This window comes from Gossypium hirsutum, chromosome D11 (genome assembly GCF_007990345.1).
Source record: "Gossypium hirsutum isolate 1008001.06 chromosome D11, Gossypium_hirsutum_v2.1, whole genome shotgun sequence".
Classification (NCBI taxonomy): domain Eukaryota; kingdom Viridiplantae; phylum Streptophyta; class Magnoliopsida; order Malvales; family Malvaceae; genus Gossypium; species Gossypium hirsutum.
The window spans coordinates 3,212,152-3,229,220 of record NC_053447.1 but is presented as its reverse complement, the minus strand read 5'-3'; the positions used below and the strand labels follow the sequence as shown (position 1 = coordinate 3,229,220).

Here is a 17,069-nt window from a genome sequence, read left to right as displayed (position 1 = left end):
CAAAAAAATAAAAGCATAGGGACTAGTGTTAACAAATGAAAAACATAGAAAAACTAAGTTAAAAGAAATAGATAATAGGGGGAAAAAGAAATAGAAGGAGAAGAGAAGAGAATGAAAAATAAAGAAAGTTAAAAAAAACATAAAAGAGAAAAAGTAAATTGCTCGAAACAAAAAATATAGAGACCAATTGTATAAATTAGTCTAAAATTTTTATTTGAAATAATGATGTAACACATCAACTTACTGTTACATTGTTAACTGCAATTAATGGCTCAGTAACTAAAATATTACAAGGCGATAACATAAATGATTAAAACGTAACATTTTAAATATAAATTATTAAAATGTAACTTAAAACAAACAAAAATAACTATTTTAATAATTTATATTAAAAAATAAAACACACATATCTTATAATGGTGACTAATATTTTGATCACGAGAGGTAAATAATATTGTGGTTGATGAGAATTGAATGCGCATTAGATGCTGACCAAGTACGAACATGTCGACATTGAAAGCTTCGAGATTTAAGATTTTTGACCTGCACTTACGATGTTGCGTCATTGGTCCAGTTGAAGCAACACATCTACGCGTAATCTTTAGCTTCTAGTAGATAATGCTGCGGCATTTATAGGTCATCAACCTAATGAAAAATATAATATATGTGTTTTATTGATGGTTCTTTTGCCTCTACGAATGATCTGGTTTTACACTTTCCCATTTTTATACTTGGTGCCATAGATTGAGCTACAAAATTTCTTTAATAAAATGAAGTTGATAATTATTTAATTTTTAGTTTGATTTTTTAATAAAAAACAGTAGTTTATTTTCTTAACAAGAATGTTGATATATATATAACAAGGTCAAAATCAAGATAGAGTAGTAAATATTGTATCGATGTTTGTATCATTTTTTTACACTGATACATATTGATATTGGTAGTTTTCGATACACTGTTTTAGACAGATATTTTTAAATATTATTGATATGTATATATATATATTTATAGTCTAGTCCTTAGTTATTTTGATAAATTATATATCAATTTAAATATTTTTTACATATCTAATTATAGTCTAGCTTTTAGTTTCTTAGTAATTTATATATTATATATATGTAAAATATAACTCAATTACATTCATAAAAATATATTTATATGTAAATATAAGTTTTAAAATTATTAATTAAATTTAATAACTATTTCGTAATTATAGAAAAATAAAAAAGTTAAAAGTTGGTTTAAAATATTAAAATTTTGTACCAATCAGTCTTAACTGAGATTGACTCGAATGGACTGAATTACACCAAAGTGGTTGAAAAGTACTAAAATTTTGATCGAAACAAAACATAGACTTTTTGGTACCAGTTTACTGGAACGATACCAACTATCATGGTTAAAATACTATTTAATAATGAGTTTGGCTTCGATGTTCAATTCGGTATCCAAACAAAACTTAGATACTAAATTGAATATTGAAACAAAACTCATGTATCAAATGTTATATTAACCCTATACAGTATGTATGACTACTTGCGTTGAATTTGAAGATGGAAACGCGGGAGGCCAGACTTTCTTTCTAACTTGGTCTCCTTCTTCTCCCCCGCGTTGTTCCCGCTTTTAACCAGAAATTTATTCAAAAATAAGTTACTCAACATAAATTCATCAACCCATTATTCGGATCCGGATTTAAGTATTTAATCATTAATATTAATAATAAATAAAATTAAAAGAGTGTAGTTTATACATATAAGAGATGAAATGATTCATAAAAATTACTTACAAGAACAAACGGATCATATAGATACAGAAACAATGGATAAAAAAAAAAAGGAAAAAAGAAAAGACCGCCTTGCATGCATCATTGCATCATCAATTTAAACTCCTCGAAGCTGATGACACCATCACCGTTAAGATCAAATCGCTTGATCATAACCTTACATTCATCAATGGACTTGAACTCCCCAAGCTTGCTTAACATTTTCTTCAAGTCTTTAGGCGTAATGAATCCGTTTCCATCAGTATCGTACATCTGGAAAGCTTCTTTCAAATCCTTCGTCTTCTCTGCTTCACCTCCTTCTTCTAATAACCCAATGAAATCCTCCAAATCTAATAACCCGTCGCCGTTTGAGTCCAACGCTTCGATTGCCACTTGGGCTTCGTTTAACTTCAGTTCCCCGCCCATTAAGCCCAATCTATGGCTCAACTCCGATGCTGAAATCTTCCCATCGCCGTCTCTATCGAAGTAACTAAGAACACGTTCGTATTGTTCGTTTTTGATCATATTTTCACGAAGAAATTAAAAAAAAAAGAAAAGAAAAAGAAAGAAACTTTAATGAGCTAAAGATGAAATAATTGAAAGCTGAGTTGGATTTGCAGAAATGGGTAACCGAAACCGAGTTTATATATAGATGAAGAAGAAAGTGCTGGGAATTTTGGAAACTTGGTGTTCAAAGCGAGAAAGGAGATAAAGAAGAAGGGACTTTCGTTGAATTATTTATTTTCTCAGAGATTTTCAAATATAAATAGAATCTTAGAGGGAAACGAGGACGAATAGAAAACTTTAAAAACGAGTTAATTGAATCCGTTTAACGGTCAAAACGAGAATTGTCTTTTGTTTCTAAACAAAAAAGAAAATAGTTTGTTAAATGTTAATTTTTAATAAATTTGTTTAAAAACTCCGTTATTTTTGTTAAGATAAAATTTAATTATATAAATGATAATATATTTTTTAAAACAAAAAGGAGATGCAACTGGTCGGATTTAGTTAATGAATATGCTTATTTTAAAAAGAGAAATTACCAATTAAAATAAAATAAATAATTGTTTTTTTTAAGGAGTGGAAAGAACGTAAATTTCTAGGAAGGAAAATTGATTCCCAAATTTAGCAGCAAAATAATAGAAGACGAAAATGTGCACATATATATATTTATTTATAGTCTGATTATCAAATTAATTTTCTGGGGTGGAAAAATATGAAATAATTTTATTTTTTTCTTAATATGAGAGTGATTGAAGTCAAATTTGATTATAATAATGCATATGGTGATGACGTAAGCTAAGAGGTATGTATTACTAGTTATGGCCAATGAAAAAGCGTTTACACATGTTTTCCACGTTTTGCACTTGTATTACCAGCCTGATCCAGCCTATAAAAAACGAAAAGAAGGCGAGCGGTGGGCCGTGGTACGCCCTTATCCATGCCTTTTTATTTTTATTTTTATTTATTGGCCTACAAGAAGATTCATACTTATAAGGCTTTACAGTTTAAAAATCTCTAAGATTTTAGTTTTTATTTTTATTTATTTAGTTGAATATTTAAACTTTAAAAAAAACATAAAAAAGACCTTCAATTTTAAAAAAAAAAAGTTTAAGCCTCTATTTTTTTTGCACTTATTTGAGTACTTAAAATTTCAAAATACATCAAAAAATCTTGAAATTTTTTCAAAAAAAATTAATTAAGCCTCTGTTTTTCTTTTTTGTTCGCAATTAAGTAATTTGATGGCCTTTTTGATGCATTTTGAAAATTCAAGTACCTAATTAAGTACAAAAAAATAGGGACTTAGTTGCTTTTTTTAAAAAAAATTGAGGGTCTTTTTTAAGCATTTTGAAAGTTTAAGTATCCAATTAAATGCAAAAAATAGAGCAGGGACTTAATTTCTTTTTTTTGAAGAAGTTTAAGGGTTTTTTACACCATTAAACCTACTTATAAATCTATTCTAGTTAAACACATAAGCCAGATGCGACTTGGACTTGTTTAATGAAAAGATTAATAATCCGATTCGTTTATAGTGTTTAGATTTATTTAATGAAAGGAATAAACTTTAAGTATGACTTGTAAATTAAAAAGAGATGATATTTTTTTAATTACGTATTCTTTGGTACTTGTACATTTTATTTATTTATTTATTTTGGTCCTTAATATAAATTATGTCAATATTTGATGATGTGATAAGTTGAAACATGATCGAATCAGACGATTTAAATTGATAAAAATCAATAGTTGAACAAATTGAACCGATTTAATAATATTCTATATTTTTTTAGATTTTGTGAATTTTTAATTATTTATTTAATTATTATTGGTTCGACGGTCAAATCGGTCGAATTAGTCAATTTGAAAATTGGGTGGTCTGACCTATTCAACCACCAATCCGATTATTAAAGTACTAAATGTAACACCTTGAGATAGTATCACATCATCACTTGAAAATTTATATAAATTTTTTAATTTTCAAGTGATGATGTGGTACAATTTTAGAGTGTCATATTATTAAACTTTTTATATATTTTTTAATTTATAAACTAAAATAGATCTAAATGTCAAATTCAATGACTAAAATAGACACACACACAGAAAAACAAAGTACCAAGGGCGAAGCCAAAAAATTTTGGGCCAAAATTAAATAATAAGTTTACAATAGTAAAAATATAATTTTATCATTTTAATAGTCTATATCTTTATAATTTTTAAAGGATTAAATTAAATTTTTATCATTTTTAAGATAAACCAAAATATAATTTTACTTTTATTAATTTAAAAATTTAAAAATTTAAAAGAATTAAATAAAAAATTTTCATTTTAAGAGATTCGTCATTCTATGAAAACCCTAATTACCCCTGAAAATAAACGTAATTGTGAAGTTGAAGGTAAAAATCCAATTAAAGCAACCATAAGATTGCACGTGAAGGAAACTATCTGTAAAATGCAAACGCTGATAAGGAAGTGGTACTGTTCCTAGCTCTTGGACATGGAGCCTACAAAGATAATTCAGAGTAGTGGGAATAGATACCGCGCCCTTAATACTGAGCCTGAGGACCATCTTCCCTCCAAAGGCTGCACAAAACAACAGCATCAATCTCCTTGAACATGTCTCCACATCCAAAGCTTCAACCGGGGTCCTGTTCTTCACCTTGGTTGGACCGGCTAGTTCATGGTTGAGGTGCCCCTCCTCTTCCCTACCCGGTAGCCTCGACAATCGTAGACCCAAAACAATTAATGCCTCATTGGTAAAAATCTATGATCCATTAAATATAAAAAACAACAATAATAAATAAAATATAATGAAATGGTATCCATATTTGTTCTTATTATTTTCTTTATATAATGTCTATAATTATTCATAAATTTTTAAATGGAAAGATTTGATATGCAATATGGGCCAGCTAAAGCCCCTAGCTAATCCTCACCTAACTGGGCTGAACTACAGGGCATATGTTCAGTTTTCTTGCCTAAAATTGTTTTCGGTCTTACTCGAAAGTTTAAATTTATTGTTTGTTTAATATTAAATTAAAAAAAATCGTAATTGATAAAAAATAATTCTAACAGAAAGAAAATAATAATTCGACAGATCTAATATAAAATTTTAAGTCAATAACACAAGAAAAGCTAGATTCCCATTAAAAATATAGTTTCAATATCGCGTAATTTTTTAATTATCTAAAAATATTAATATTCGACAAATAATCAACTTAATTTTTTGTTATTTTCTTAAAATATTATTCGTCAATTTTTTTCTTCATCACCTTGTACTTGAAATAGAAACTCAAAGGTGAAACCCAAATCAAAACCCATAAAACAGTAAAGCCCAAAACAATAAGTAAAATCTAATAAACAGCCCAAAATAAATATATAAATACCTGACTTTGATGTTTAATCAAGGACTCCATTGAATGGAAAAACAAAAAAGAAGGACTAATTCGAAGATTTTAATGAATTGCAGGCAGCGGTATAAAAACTTGAAAGCCTTAAACCCTAGTTCCATATCCTCCCTTAGTTCTCCATTTCCCAAACCCTAGTCACCACCGGACAATTCAAACCCACAGCAAAAACACACCCAGCTCTTTCATTTCACTGTGGGGTGGGTTTTTTTGAGCCTTTTTTTTCGATGGCTCTTTACTTGTTGTTCGAGTCATCTTCTGGGTACGCGTTGTTCCACGCTCAGGGGCTCGATGAAATCGGTCAGAATACAGAGGCCGTTAGGAACTCGGTGGCGGATCTGAATCGGTTCGGTAAAGTGGTCCAACTCACTGCTTTTCAGCCTTTTGAGTCCGCTATTGATGGTCTCAATCAATGCAATTCTGTTTCTGAAGGTATTGTATGATTTTACCCTTTTTTCCTAAATTCGTTTTGTTTTTCCTTGTTTTCATTAGTTATATTCCAATAATTTATTTTCTGGATATATAATATCATCTTTTACTACTACTTTGTAAAGTTTTATTAGTTCTTTTATGTAAGTTATTGTGTTTACTCGGCAATGTTAGCTATATCTAATTAGCATAGGCTAATCTTGAAGTTTTATGCTTAAGAAGCTCTTCTAACTAATGACTGAAAGAAGACATATTGATTGAATTAGCGACTCTGGATAATTCATTTGAAGATGAGTATGCTTACTGTTTAGTTGGGTTTACCTATTGGGTTATGTTTGGTTTCATTTGTCAGGGCTTATGACCGATGAGTTGAGGAGTTTTTTGGAGCTGAATCTCCCTAAAGTGAAGGAAGGCAAGAAGTCGAAGTTCAGCCTGGGTGTTGCAGAGCCTAAGCTTGGTTCCCACATCTCAGAGACAACAAAAATTCCATGTCAGAGTGGGGAGTTTGTGCTCGAGCTTCTTCGTGGTGTGCGGTTGCATTTTGATAAGTTTATCAAGGACCTAAAGGTTTGCGTATTTCTTTATGTTCTAACTATGCTAACAGCTACAAGTGTGTGTTTTCCTCATTTGCTTTCGTGTCTGTTCTTAAACTTGGTAGTCTGGGGACTTAGAGAAAGCTCAGCTCGGTCTGGCGCACAGTTACAGTAGAGCAAAGGTTAAGTTCAATGTCAACCGAGTTGACAATATGGTTATTCAAGCAATTTTCCTACTTGACACTCTTGACAAGGATATCAATTCCTTTTCCATGAGAGTTAGGTTTGTTTTCAATTAACCCTGAAACTGGTGTCTTTTTAGCTCAATCCCTGGCATGGATTTCATTTAACAGTCATCCTCGTGTTGTTTACTTCCTGCAGGGAGTGGTACTCTTGGCATTTCCCCGAGTTGGTAAAGATTGTCAACGATAACTATCTCTATGCTAGGGTTGCTAAGCTTATCGAGGATAAGTCAAAGTTGTCTGAAGAACATGTACCTGCGTTAACTGAGATACTCGGGGATGAGGACAAAGCAAAAGAAGTTGTAGAAGCTGGCAAAGCATCAATGGGTAGGTCTCTTGTATTTTATGTCACAAATTGAACTTATTTTTGCATACATCTATTTACTGGTTCTTTTTCTTTTCTGTTTTGCAGGACAGGATTTGACCCCTGTTGATTTGATTAATGTTCAGCTATTTGCTCAGAGGGTAATGGATCTTGCTGAGTACAGAAAGAATCTTTATGATTATTTAGTGACTAAGATGAATGACATTGCACCAAATTTGGCATCATTGATCGGGGAAGTTGTTGGGGCCCGGTTGATCTCTCATGCTGGTAGTCTCACGAATTTGGCCAAGTGCCCCTCTTCTACTCTCCAGATTCTTGGAGCAGAGAAGGCTCTTTTCAGGTATTTTTACTTATTGCATTGAGTTTTTATGATGTGGCCTGTGCACTTGTAAAATGTATCGAGACGTGGACCTCTTGCTAAAATTTAGGCCCTCTTTGAGTGGAAGCTTGATTTGTGTCTTGCTCAAGATCTTGAGCACTAATCCAAGTGCATTATTGCATTTTTTATGTTGATTTTTTTCTTATCCGTGGTTTTATGGATTGGTTTCACTCATTTGCTTACTGGCTTCAGGGCACTGAAAACTCGCGGAAATACACCCAAGTATGGTCTAATTTTCCATTCATCTTTCATTGGTCGAGCATCTTCGAAGAACAAGGGCCGAATGGCACGCTATCTTGCAAACAAGTGTTCCATTGCATCTCGTATAGATTGTTTTTCAGGTAATCGTGATTCTTCATTTCCTGTACACTGTATGTTTTCGCCTATAATATTTCATTCAACTCATGTTTTCAGAGAGGGGTTCCACTGTCTTTGGGGAGAAACTGCGGGAACAGGTGGAGGAACGACTTGAATTCTATGACAAAGGTGTTGCACCTCGTAAAAACATCGATGTAATGAAATCTGCAATTGAAAGTACTCAGAACAAAGGTACAAAAAGTTGTATTGTCTTTTCTTTCATCGTTATTTGGTTTCACCTCGCGGCTGATGTTTTGATATTGTTATCGATCCCCGTGTCTTTTGCAGATACTGAAATGGAAGAAGTGGAACCTGAAGAAGCTTCCGCAAAGAAAAGCAAGAAAAAGAAGTCAAAAACCGAAGATGCTCCAGCTGCTGCTACAAATGGAGATGCCTTGGAGGACGGTAAATCGGAGAAGAAAAAGAAGAAAGAGAAACGAAAGAAGGAGCAAGAGGCGGATGAAGAAGATGGGAAAACAAATGGCGTAAACGAGCAGGATGGGACAGCCAAGAAAAAGAAAAAGAAGAGTAAAGATGAAGCAGCTACAAATGAAAATACAAAGAAGAAGAAGAAGAAGAAGAAGAGCCAAGAGTGAAATTTAATCACTAATTGCTAAATTTCAGCAAATGGAAAAAAGGCTAATAGTGTTTTAAGCATTTTAGTTGTAGAAAATGGTTAGCTTCCTTTTCGGTTTAAACTTTGTTCTGGATTTTTGGAAATCTATTTTGTTGTGAAATTTGGTTTTTTTTGGTAATTTGAGATTAAATTTAATGAGTTGGATCATTATATTTAAAACTAATTATTAGTTTGAAGCTTAAGATAATAATTGAGTCTTTTCAAGGGGTACAGGCAATAATTGCTTTGAATTTTTAATATATCCAGTTTAGACAATAATACCATAGATGAAATTTGTAATTAACAAAAAAAGGGTTCATGCATTAATCCCCACGTGACGTGAGCAATTCCAATTCCAATTCCAATTGAATACAAACTTTTTTAACAGGAGTAAGATTTGACTTGTGCTGGGGAAAACCTTTTTTTTCTTTTTTAATAACTTTCACGTTAAAACTTAATATTTTTATTTAAAATATAATTTAATGTGCTATGTCTGTTTATTTTTACTTCGCAGTGATTAAAATGTAATAACATATTAAATATAAATGAGTTAGAATAATTAAAAATAAATTCTCCAAATTTTATATATTTATAAGTGCAAAAATTAACTTAATACGTTTAATATTTCTTACATAAAAGTCCAATATAAGTTGATCACCGAAAACAATAATAAGAAAAGTCCAAACTCTATATACCTCAAATCAATCATTGTCTATATGTTTAATTTAATTAAATAAAGCTTCGCCAAAACCAAATTTGAGACATAATTTAATTTAATTTCTAACATTTTGAATTACCGACCAGCTTCACTTCAATCTCCATTTCCATGGCGGAAAGAAATCCAAGCCTTTCAAACGCCGGATTCTGTTACGAAACGAGAATTTACAGTAGCTTAAGGCAGCCCGTCCCTCTCCCGCCAGCTGATCAGCCTCTTTCCGTCGCGGAATATTGTCTCTCCATCTTCTCTTCCATTTCCACCAGCGGCGCCACCCCTTTCGCCGTCAATGCAACCACCGGCCAAACGCTGAGTTACTCTCAATTCGTTTCTCAGGTCCGTTCCCTTGCTTACTGTCTCAAAAAACGCTACTCTCTGTCCCAAAACGATGTCGCTTTCGTCCTCTCCCCTACTTCTCTTCATATCCCTGTGCTTTACTTTGCTCTCATGTCGTTGGGAATCATCGTCTCTCCCGCTAACCCGCTTGGTTCCAACTCGGAAATCTCTCACCAGGTCCAGCTCAGTAAACCGGTTATTGCCTTTGCTACTTCACAAACCTCTCATAAGATTCCATCTCTCAAACACGAAACTATCCTCTTGGACTCGCCCGAGTTTCTATCTTTCTTAACTCAGTCCAATATCGACGGTAACGTCATTAAACGAATCAAGGTAAATCAGTCCGATTCGGCAGCGATTTTATATTCTTCCGGAACCACCGGGCGGGTAAAGGGCGTGATGATGTCTCAACGTAACTTAATCGCAATGATGGCGGCGATTCATCACCACAACACTATCGAAGCTGACGGTAGCGACAATCCACCGCGATCGGTGACATTCTTCACCGTGCCACTGTTCCACGTGTTCGGTTTCTTTATGTTGTTAGGGGCGGTTTTGTCGGCGGATACCGTAGTTTTGACGGAGAGGTTTGAATTTGCGGAGATGCTGAGAGCCATCGAGAAGTACAAGGTTACTTTCATGCCGGTATCGCCGCCGCTTGTGCTGGCGTTTGTCAAATCGAATTTGACTAAAAAGTTCGACTTGAGCTCACTTCAGGTGCTTGGCTGCGGTGGCGCGCCGCTTGGTCGGGAGGTAGCTCGGCTGTTCAACGAGAAGTTCCCCAATGTGTTATTGCTACAGGTATTTAATTTAATTTATTTATTGATGTTTACTAGAATAATTTAATTAAGAAATAATCATATTATAAAGTTTACTACAATAATTGATAGTTAATATAAATTTTAAAAATCTAAAATATTGAAAATGCCAACTTACTAGTTGCTACTAACAACATAAAGAATTAAATTATAAAGAATTAATAAAATAATACTAGTATCATGGCAAGTATTACTTTATAAAAATTTGGTTTTTAACGTCAAATTACATTTTATTTTTTATTAAAAAATAAATAAATTAGTTCCTATCAAAGAGTAAATGATTTTTTGTTTAAAGTTTTATCAATTTTTACGGTAAGAAATTAGTCTCTGTATATTAGCATGAAGTGTACATGACACGTTACGTATTACTATTTAAATATTCCGTCAATCATGCTAGCTTTAAAGGTTACAAATGAATGAATTTTTTAACAGAAAAGATCAATTTACTCTTTAATTTAAATATAACAACTAATTTATCTATTTTTTAAATAAAAACAAAATTTAATTTAATTTTTAATATAAAAATCTTCATAATATTTTTAATGCGTCATATTTTTCTTTAATTGGAGAAGAACATAACGAGTTCAAAAGATATCAACTTGTCTTTTTGTACGAAATAAACATAACTTCATTAGGGAAGAAAACATTAAGACATCAAATAGTCAAATCAAGTTCGATAACAAGTGTTCGAGTAAAGGGGGAAAAAAAAAATCTCTCAAAAGATATCAAGTTGGTACTTTCTTTGGGAGAAATTTAAACTAATGTTTTGGGTTGGTATTCATTTTTGTTAAGGGATATGGGCTGACTGAGACTGGAGGAGGAGCAACTAATGTGTTAGGGCCTGAGGAGGCTGCTCGGTATGGGACTGTCGGCCGCCTTGCCGAAAATATGGAAGCCAAGATTGTTGATCCTGAAACTGGAGAGTCGCTGCCACCCGGGCAGAGAGGGGAACTATGGTTGCGAGGGCCAACAGTAATGAAGGGTACATACTCTTTTTGCCTTTTGTTGTTTTGTGTCTAAATAAGTAAAATGCTGCTGCAAGACAGATGGGTTGAATAAAGAAAAAAAAAAGGTTCTCATTCTGTAAAACTAAAAATATGGGAGGACTGCTTAATATCATATAATTTTTTTTTCTTTTATATTTCACAAAGTTGAAGCTATTATATGATTGTGTCAAATTCAGGTTATCTAGGTGATGAGAAGGCAACAGCGGAAACCTTGGATTCAGAAGGGTGGTTAAAAACTGGTGATATTTGTTATTTTGACACAGAGGGGTTCCTTTACATTGTAGATAGATTGAAGGAATTGATCAAATACAAGGCATATCAGGTGATATTGAGTTGTTGGCAGTGTTGACTTAATATAAATATATATTTTGGGGACAGAAATAATCTCATTGTATACAAACCAAATGACAGGTACCTCCAGCTGAATTGGAGCATTTACTTCATTCCCATCCTCAAATTGCTGATGCAGCTGTGGTTCCGTATGTCTTTTGTTTCTCCTTTGTTTTTTTTTCTCTGTTAAATGGTATATGTGCTGAATATTGTACTTTTTGCTTTGACATTTTTCTGAGTGAAAACATAAGAGAGGACATCTCACAGGGGAACATATATTGGAAAGAAAGACGGTTTCCTATATTATTCTCGTGAAAATTTGTTATCAGGTATCCTGACGAAGAAGCAGGGCAGATTCCAATGGCTTATGTAGTGAGAAACCCTGGAAGTAGCCTCACTGCGGCTCAAACCATGGATTTTATTGCAAAACAGGTATCCTTCTAATTGTAACTTACATGTTTCTTAGCGATATGCAATTGGCACTGCAAATTAAATTTCTGATGCTGAATCTGTTTTTCTTCTTGCAGGTTGCACCGTACAAGAAGATTCGTCGTGTTGCATTTATCGATTCCATTCCGAAAAATCCAGCAGGAAAGATCTTGAGGAGGGAGCTGGTTAATCATACTGGTGGTTTGTCTAGATTGTAAACCAGATGTTGGAATGATACGGTCGTTGATTTTGCCAGAGGAATACCTGCAGTGAAAACATGGTAACAGTTCACGTTCTATTGAAACATGGCATCTTTTTCCCACTTTTTATGCAATGGCTGCTCGTGTATGCGTGTTGTATCTCGTGGACGTATCGAAAACTTTGAAGTTACAACTATAATTATAAATCTTGATAATATGAGATTTTGATTATGTAATTATGTTGCCCATTGTAATTCTATTTAAAAAGAATTAAGACCCCAAGTTCCATTGTTATATACATATTGTAATCAAATTTAAATTAAAAAAATCATTATTCAATTTTAATTCCAGATGCAGGACCAAAGCGAAAAATAGGTTACTCTTAGGTGAGCTTTGAGTTCCTTTGCCTTGGCAGTTTGGTAAGTCAGTTTCAAAGCCTCCAAAACCCAAACACGGAAGCATTTCATTTTCAACCATTAAAAATAGAAGTAGATGAATATGATAAAAAAAACATGATTAAATTTATGTTAATTAAATTGATAATGGGTGAAAATATACAAGTAAATCATAAATAAATACAAGAATGATCAAAATTGCTTCCCAAGTTGAGGAAAAAAAGGATTCAGTCTGAATTATCAATAAAGTTTTTAATTAAATTAGTATTACAAATTTATCATTTGTGAAATGATTAAAAACTTCTTTTTACAAAGTTCCATCATCCCAAAAAATTATCTCTAAAAACTTTAAATATTTAGTAGAATTTTAGGAAAATTGTTAAACTATTATATTGTTATTAAAATAATTTAAACACCTGTAAACCCTCAAACATAATCAAAACTTTAATAGAGAACATAATATATACTTTGGTACACAATAAAATATAATAAATAAACACAATATAAAAAGAAAAACAGTTTTATTTATGCATATAAAATACCTAAACAAAGGTCTGTAGCAATAATATTAAAAAAAAAAAGGGAAGGGTTTGAATGTAAAAAGAAAAACCCAACGACAAAACAAACATAATCTAAGAGTACAATATGAAGGTAACAAACATAATCTAAGAGAAAAATTTGAAGGTCTGTGATGAATGAATGAGAGAAATCATTCCTCCTATTGGTCCCAAAATCGTCAAAATCAATCCAATACCAATGCAAATCTGCAAAAAATAAAAAAAATAAAAATAAATATTGTTTCGAAAATATTGGTTAAATGATATAAAAAATAAAAAATCCACAATCCACATACATAGTTTGCGAACCATGACAAGCTGAATCTCTTTGGTTTATAGATAACAAGCCATATGATGCAAGGGATCTGCATCAATAAACAAAATACAAAAATAGATGCATGATATAAAAGAAATAATTTAATATATATAAAAAATACAATATTGACATTAAAAAAATACAAATCGTGGCTTACGTAGTAAGATGTTGGGGCAAAACAAAATCCTCCAAGGAAACTTAGTAACCCACCAAAGAAAGGTAACGTTATTGCTACTAGCATTGTAAATACTGCATTAAAATAACTCAAATTTCAACAACTATTTTCGAATAATATTCTGTGTATTATTGAATACAAAATTGGGTGTAAATAAAATAGTTTTGAAGTACTTACAAACGTAAGAAGTTCGTGTAATGGTCCGAAGCATCAAACTTGGCTTGAAATGCATTTGTTTCACTAGAAATGATTCCATCATGTCAAAAACTGGCATCGCAAAGACCTATGAAGTTCATCAACGAATAAGAAAATTAATTTGTGAATTAAGGTATAAAATAATGTTTTACTGGACAGGTGAAAGGGCCTTACTTGGTAACTTCCAATGACATGAACGAGAACGAACGCATTGGCTGCTACAATGAGGTAAGCCGGTTTTTCTAGCGAAACTAGGACGTTGTCCTCGACTTGGTTTCCAAACACCAAGTAACCGCAAAAGGCAACCGGAAAATAACATGCTGCGACAACGAGATAAGCTATAACTACCCCTTTCCACATTGGTCCTTTGGATGGCTTTCCGGGTGTCGATGGGATCGTTGCTTGTATCTCCAACACCACATTATGACCGGCAAAAGCAAAAGCTACATCTCCCAATCCACTGAAGAAATCAAACACTTGGGCCTTTGGTGTAGCACTCCTCGGACCATAACTCACGGTTGGCTCAACCCCTTTTCGAACTGAAGCTACCCAAGCAATGGTTGAATAGCTGGTTTATGCAAACAAAAATGGTTAGCTTATGAATATGAATGGTAGAAAGTTCCTAGTAGAAGATAAAATGATAATCCAAAGTACATAAACTTTTGAGAAATCAAAACAAATTTTATTTGTAATCTCTTGCATACTCGAATGAGTCCCCCTGCCTGCCCCCTTGTCTCCACTCATGGCACGAACTGCCAGGGTCCCTGGAAATAATTGTACCGAAAAGAAAACAATTTCCGGCAACATCCACTACAAGCATAAACTCAACTAAATCAAGCCTATCTTGAGGTTACCGAGCAAGGGCTATTAGAATAGCCCAGCTCAAGAGATATGGTTAGGCCAAACACGCAACCACAGGGCCTTAGTGCCAGATTGCCAGTTAGTGCCGATGAACAAAGGCCGACAGATAACATATAATGTTGCAGAATTATATACCTTAGAGACATCAAAGCAGCAAAAAAGGAGATGGCAGTGATGGAATTGAAACTGGGGAGATGGGAGAGGAAAAAGTGAAGAGCTCCGAACGCCACGTAAAACCATGTTGATCGAATCTCTTTGCCATCAGGGTACAACACGTGGTAAATCTTCTTCATCGATGTCCCCCCGGTAACAACATAAACGATGTCAACACCGACTTCACACATCAGTTGCAAGGGCACCACAACCCAAAGCCCAAGCTTTTCTCCAAACGCATACTGGCCCAACTCATGGTACCGGTCAAAACGCTTTCCAGGAACCATCTCATGCATCTCAACCATTTGCCATAGTGTATAAAAAGTGATAACCCATGACAATACCATTATAGCAACTCCAGGTCCCCTATATATTGAAATTTTTCCAAGTAAATTAGAGCTAACATCATTATACCAAATATACATGCATACATGCATATATACATACATACATATATAAACATTTGACTCATTCCAGCATTCTACATGCATATAACATTGGATGTCGGATGTCAAACATATACGTATCATTAATAAAATACTATATAACTTAGTGAATTTACATACAATGAACTAATTCAAGCATTAGATGTGTATGTCTCAATGGAATAATCATATTTTAAAACACTAAAAAGGCATAAACATATGAATTATTATTACTACACACTAAGTTACTTACCCGTACATACCCGGATTTCAGTCCGGCATAGGGCATTACAACTCTGTATCAACATGTGTCAAATATAGTTATGGAAAATAAAATACTATATAAGATTGAATAAAATAAATCCGCTAACATAAACCCCAACTCCAAGATATGTTTTTTCAATCTTGAATAATTTCAATAACAATTTCTCAGAAACTAGATCATCATATTTTCATATCGAAAATAAAGCAATTTCAACTTTAAATTATCATACTTATATATAAAAAATTCAAATAACATAAATTTAATCTTTTTTTCTTCAATTTTAAACGATTTCTTTAATAGTTTTGGAGGAAACAATGAAGAAAAGAGAAGGACTGGAGACGAACCATCCAAGTAAAGAACAAGCATAAGGGAGACCCAAAACACCAGCTCCAACCATGGCGGTGACATTGTGAAAAGCAGAGTACCACCATTTAGCGTTTCTGGATTTAGTAATGGGAAGCCAATCGTTCAAAGAATCATCATTTGATGGTGCTGACTCACGCTTCTCAGGTTGAATCTCCATTTTTTTTTACCTTGGGTTTGGTTTCTGATCTTCGTTTGATAGTGATTTCACTAACTTCCACTGACCTGAGTTAAAAATAATCCTCTGATTTTTCACTAAATAAAGCAAACCAAAGATAATTGTGAAGAGCAAAGTGGGGAAGATAATGTATTTATAGAGGGATACTTAGCATTTACGAAATTCAAATTTGAGTATGATTCTCATAACCGAAAATCTCTGAAAGTTTGTTTCCTATTGTAACTAAAGGTGTTTCAAACTTATCATCTACAAAAATATAATAAAATTTGCAAGCTTGATTAACAGTTCCTCCATGACTATGTAAACATGTATTGTAGTTTACTATTAAAAAATCCAATTGAATTGTATTTGAGTTGTGATTTCTAGAATTCGTATTTGATTGAATTATTGTTTGTTAATTAATTTTAATTTATAAATAATTTTAAAATTAATCCAAGTTTGATAGTAGTGGTGTCCATGGACTGTGCCCAACCAAAATTTTAAGCCATTTGTTAAACCCTGACCCGGCCTGAAAAATGAGTCTAATATTTTGTCCAAGTTTAGCCCGGATAAAAATGCTAAAATCTAGGCCCGGCCTCCCCGTATTAATTATATATATATATTTAAAATGCTTTCCAACAATAAATTAAAAAAAACTAATATATGTGTAACTTAACAAGCAAATGTCTTTAAAATAGTAACAAATTAACAATAAAATAAGAGTTATATAATATCGAAACAATAACAACAAAATAGTGAAATATTAGCAAAATAGTGAAAAAGAAGAAGAAAATAGCAACAAAACAGTAAAAATTTTGTTTTTTTTTTTT

General features: G+C 32.7%; 4 protein-coding genes across 5 annotated transcripts; 2 read left to right on the top strand and 2 right to left on the bottom strand.

Annotated features, from left to right (window-relative positions):
• Nucleotides 1-1,721: 1,721 nt before the first annotated feature.
• LOC107911254 (putative calcium-binding protein CML19) lies at nt 1,722-2,507 on the bottom strand. Its single transcript, XM_016839126.2, has one exon. The coding sequence runs from the start codon at nt 2,282-2,284 to the stop codon at nt 1,862-1,864; it is 423 nt and encodes a 140-aa protein (XP_016694615.2). The 5' UTR covers nt 2,285-2,507; the 3' UTR covers nt 1,722-1,861.
• A 3,154-nt stretch (nt 2,508-5,661) lies between these two features.
• Nucleotides 5,662-8,681, top strand: LOC107912088 (nucleolar protein 56). The gene is made up of 8 exons (XM_016840133.2): nt 5,662-6,093; nt 6,443-6,657; nt 6,749-6,906; nt 7,005-7,192; nt 7,278-7,530; nt 7,762-7,910; nt 7,984-8,118; nt 8,215-8,681. The coding sequence occupies exons 1-8, from the start codon at nt 5,889-5,891 to the stop codon at nt 8,520-8,522; spliced, it is 1,611 nt and encodes a 536-aa protein (XP_016695622.1). The 5' UTR covers nt 5,662-5,888; the 3' UTR covers nt 8,523-8,681.
• Nucleotides 8,682-9,222: 541 nt separating this feature from the next.
• On the top strand, nt 9,223-12,659 carry LOC107912089 (4-coumarate--CoA ligase-like 9). 2 transcript variants are annotated; one of them, XM_016840135.2, is made up of 7 exons: nt 9,270-9,593; nt 9,771-10,394; nt 11,204-11,393; nt 11,595-11,740; nt 11,830-11,897; nt 12,078-12,180; nt 12,276-12,659. In XM_016840135.2, the coding sequence occupies exons 1-7, from the start codon at nt 9,369-9,371 to the stop codon at nt 12,393-12,395; spliced, it is 1,476 nt and encodes a 491-aa protein (XP_016695624.2). In that variant the 5' UTR covers nt 9,270-9,368; the 3' UTR covers nt 12,396-12,659. The 2 variants fall into 2 exon arrangements, with proteins under 2 accessions (XP_016695623.2, XP_016695624.2); XM_016840134.2 differs by having other exon boundaries at nt 9,223-10,394.
• A 617-nt stretch (nt 12,660-13,276) lies between these two features.
• On the bottom strand, nt 13,277-16,374 carry LOC107912090 (lysine histidine transporter 2). Its single transcript, XM_016840137.2, has 7 exons — nt 16,064-16,374; nt 15,012-15,395; nt 14,190-14,583; nt 13,998-14,103; nt 13,803-13,894; nt 13,626-13,694; nt 13,277-13,536 (listed from the first exon to the last, which is right to left on the bottom strand). The coding sequence occupies exons 1-7, from the start codon at nt 16,240-16,242 to the stop codon at nt 13,438-13,440; spliced, it is 1,323 nt and encodes a 440-aa protein (XP_016695626.1). The 5' UTR covers nt 16,243-16,374; the 3' UTR covers nt 13,277-13,437.
• Nucleotides 16,375-17,069: the final 695 nt, after the last annotated feature.

Coding starts and splice junctions, on each gene's coding strand:
- LOC107911254 (XM_016839126.2), bottom strand. CDS start 2,284: ATGATCAAAAACGAACAATACGAACGTGTTCTTAGTTACTTCGATAGA.
- LOC107912088 (XM_016840133.2), top strand. CDS start 5,889: ATGGCTCTTTACTTGTTGTTCGAGTCATCTTCTGGGTACGCGTTGTTC. Junction 6,907..7,004: donor TCCTTTTCCATGAGAGTTAG/GTTTGTTTTCAA, acceptor TACTTCCTGCAG/GGAGTGGTACTCTTGGCATT. Junction 7,911..7,983: donor TCGTATAGATTGTTTTTCAG/GTAATCGTGATT, acceptor TCATGTTTTCAG/AGAGGGGTTCCACTGTCTTT.
- LOC107912089 (XM_016840134.2), top strand. CDS start 9,369: ATGGCGGAAAGAAATCCAAGCCTTTCAAACGCCGGATTCTGTTACGAA. Junction 10,395..11,203: donor CCAATGTGTTATTGCTACAG/GTATTTAATTTA, acceptor ATTTTTGTTAAG/GGATATGGGCTGACTGAGAC. Junction 11,898..12,077: donor GCTGATGCAGCTGTGGTTCC/GTATGTCTTTTG, acceptor ATTTGTTATCAG/GTATCCTGACGAAGAAGCAG.
- LOC107912090 (XM_016840137.2), bottom strand. CDS start 16,242: ATGGAGATTCAACCTGAGAAGCGTGAGTCAGCACCATCAAATGATGAT. Junction 15,396..16,063: donor GCTTGTTCTTTACTTGGATG/GTTCGTCTCCAG, acceptor TTCAATATATAG/GGGACCTGGAGTTGCTATAA. Junction 14,584..15,011: donor GCTGCTTTGATGTCTCTAAG/GTATATAATTCT, acceptor TGCATAAACCAG/CTATTCAACCATTGCTTGGG.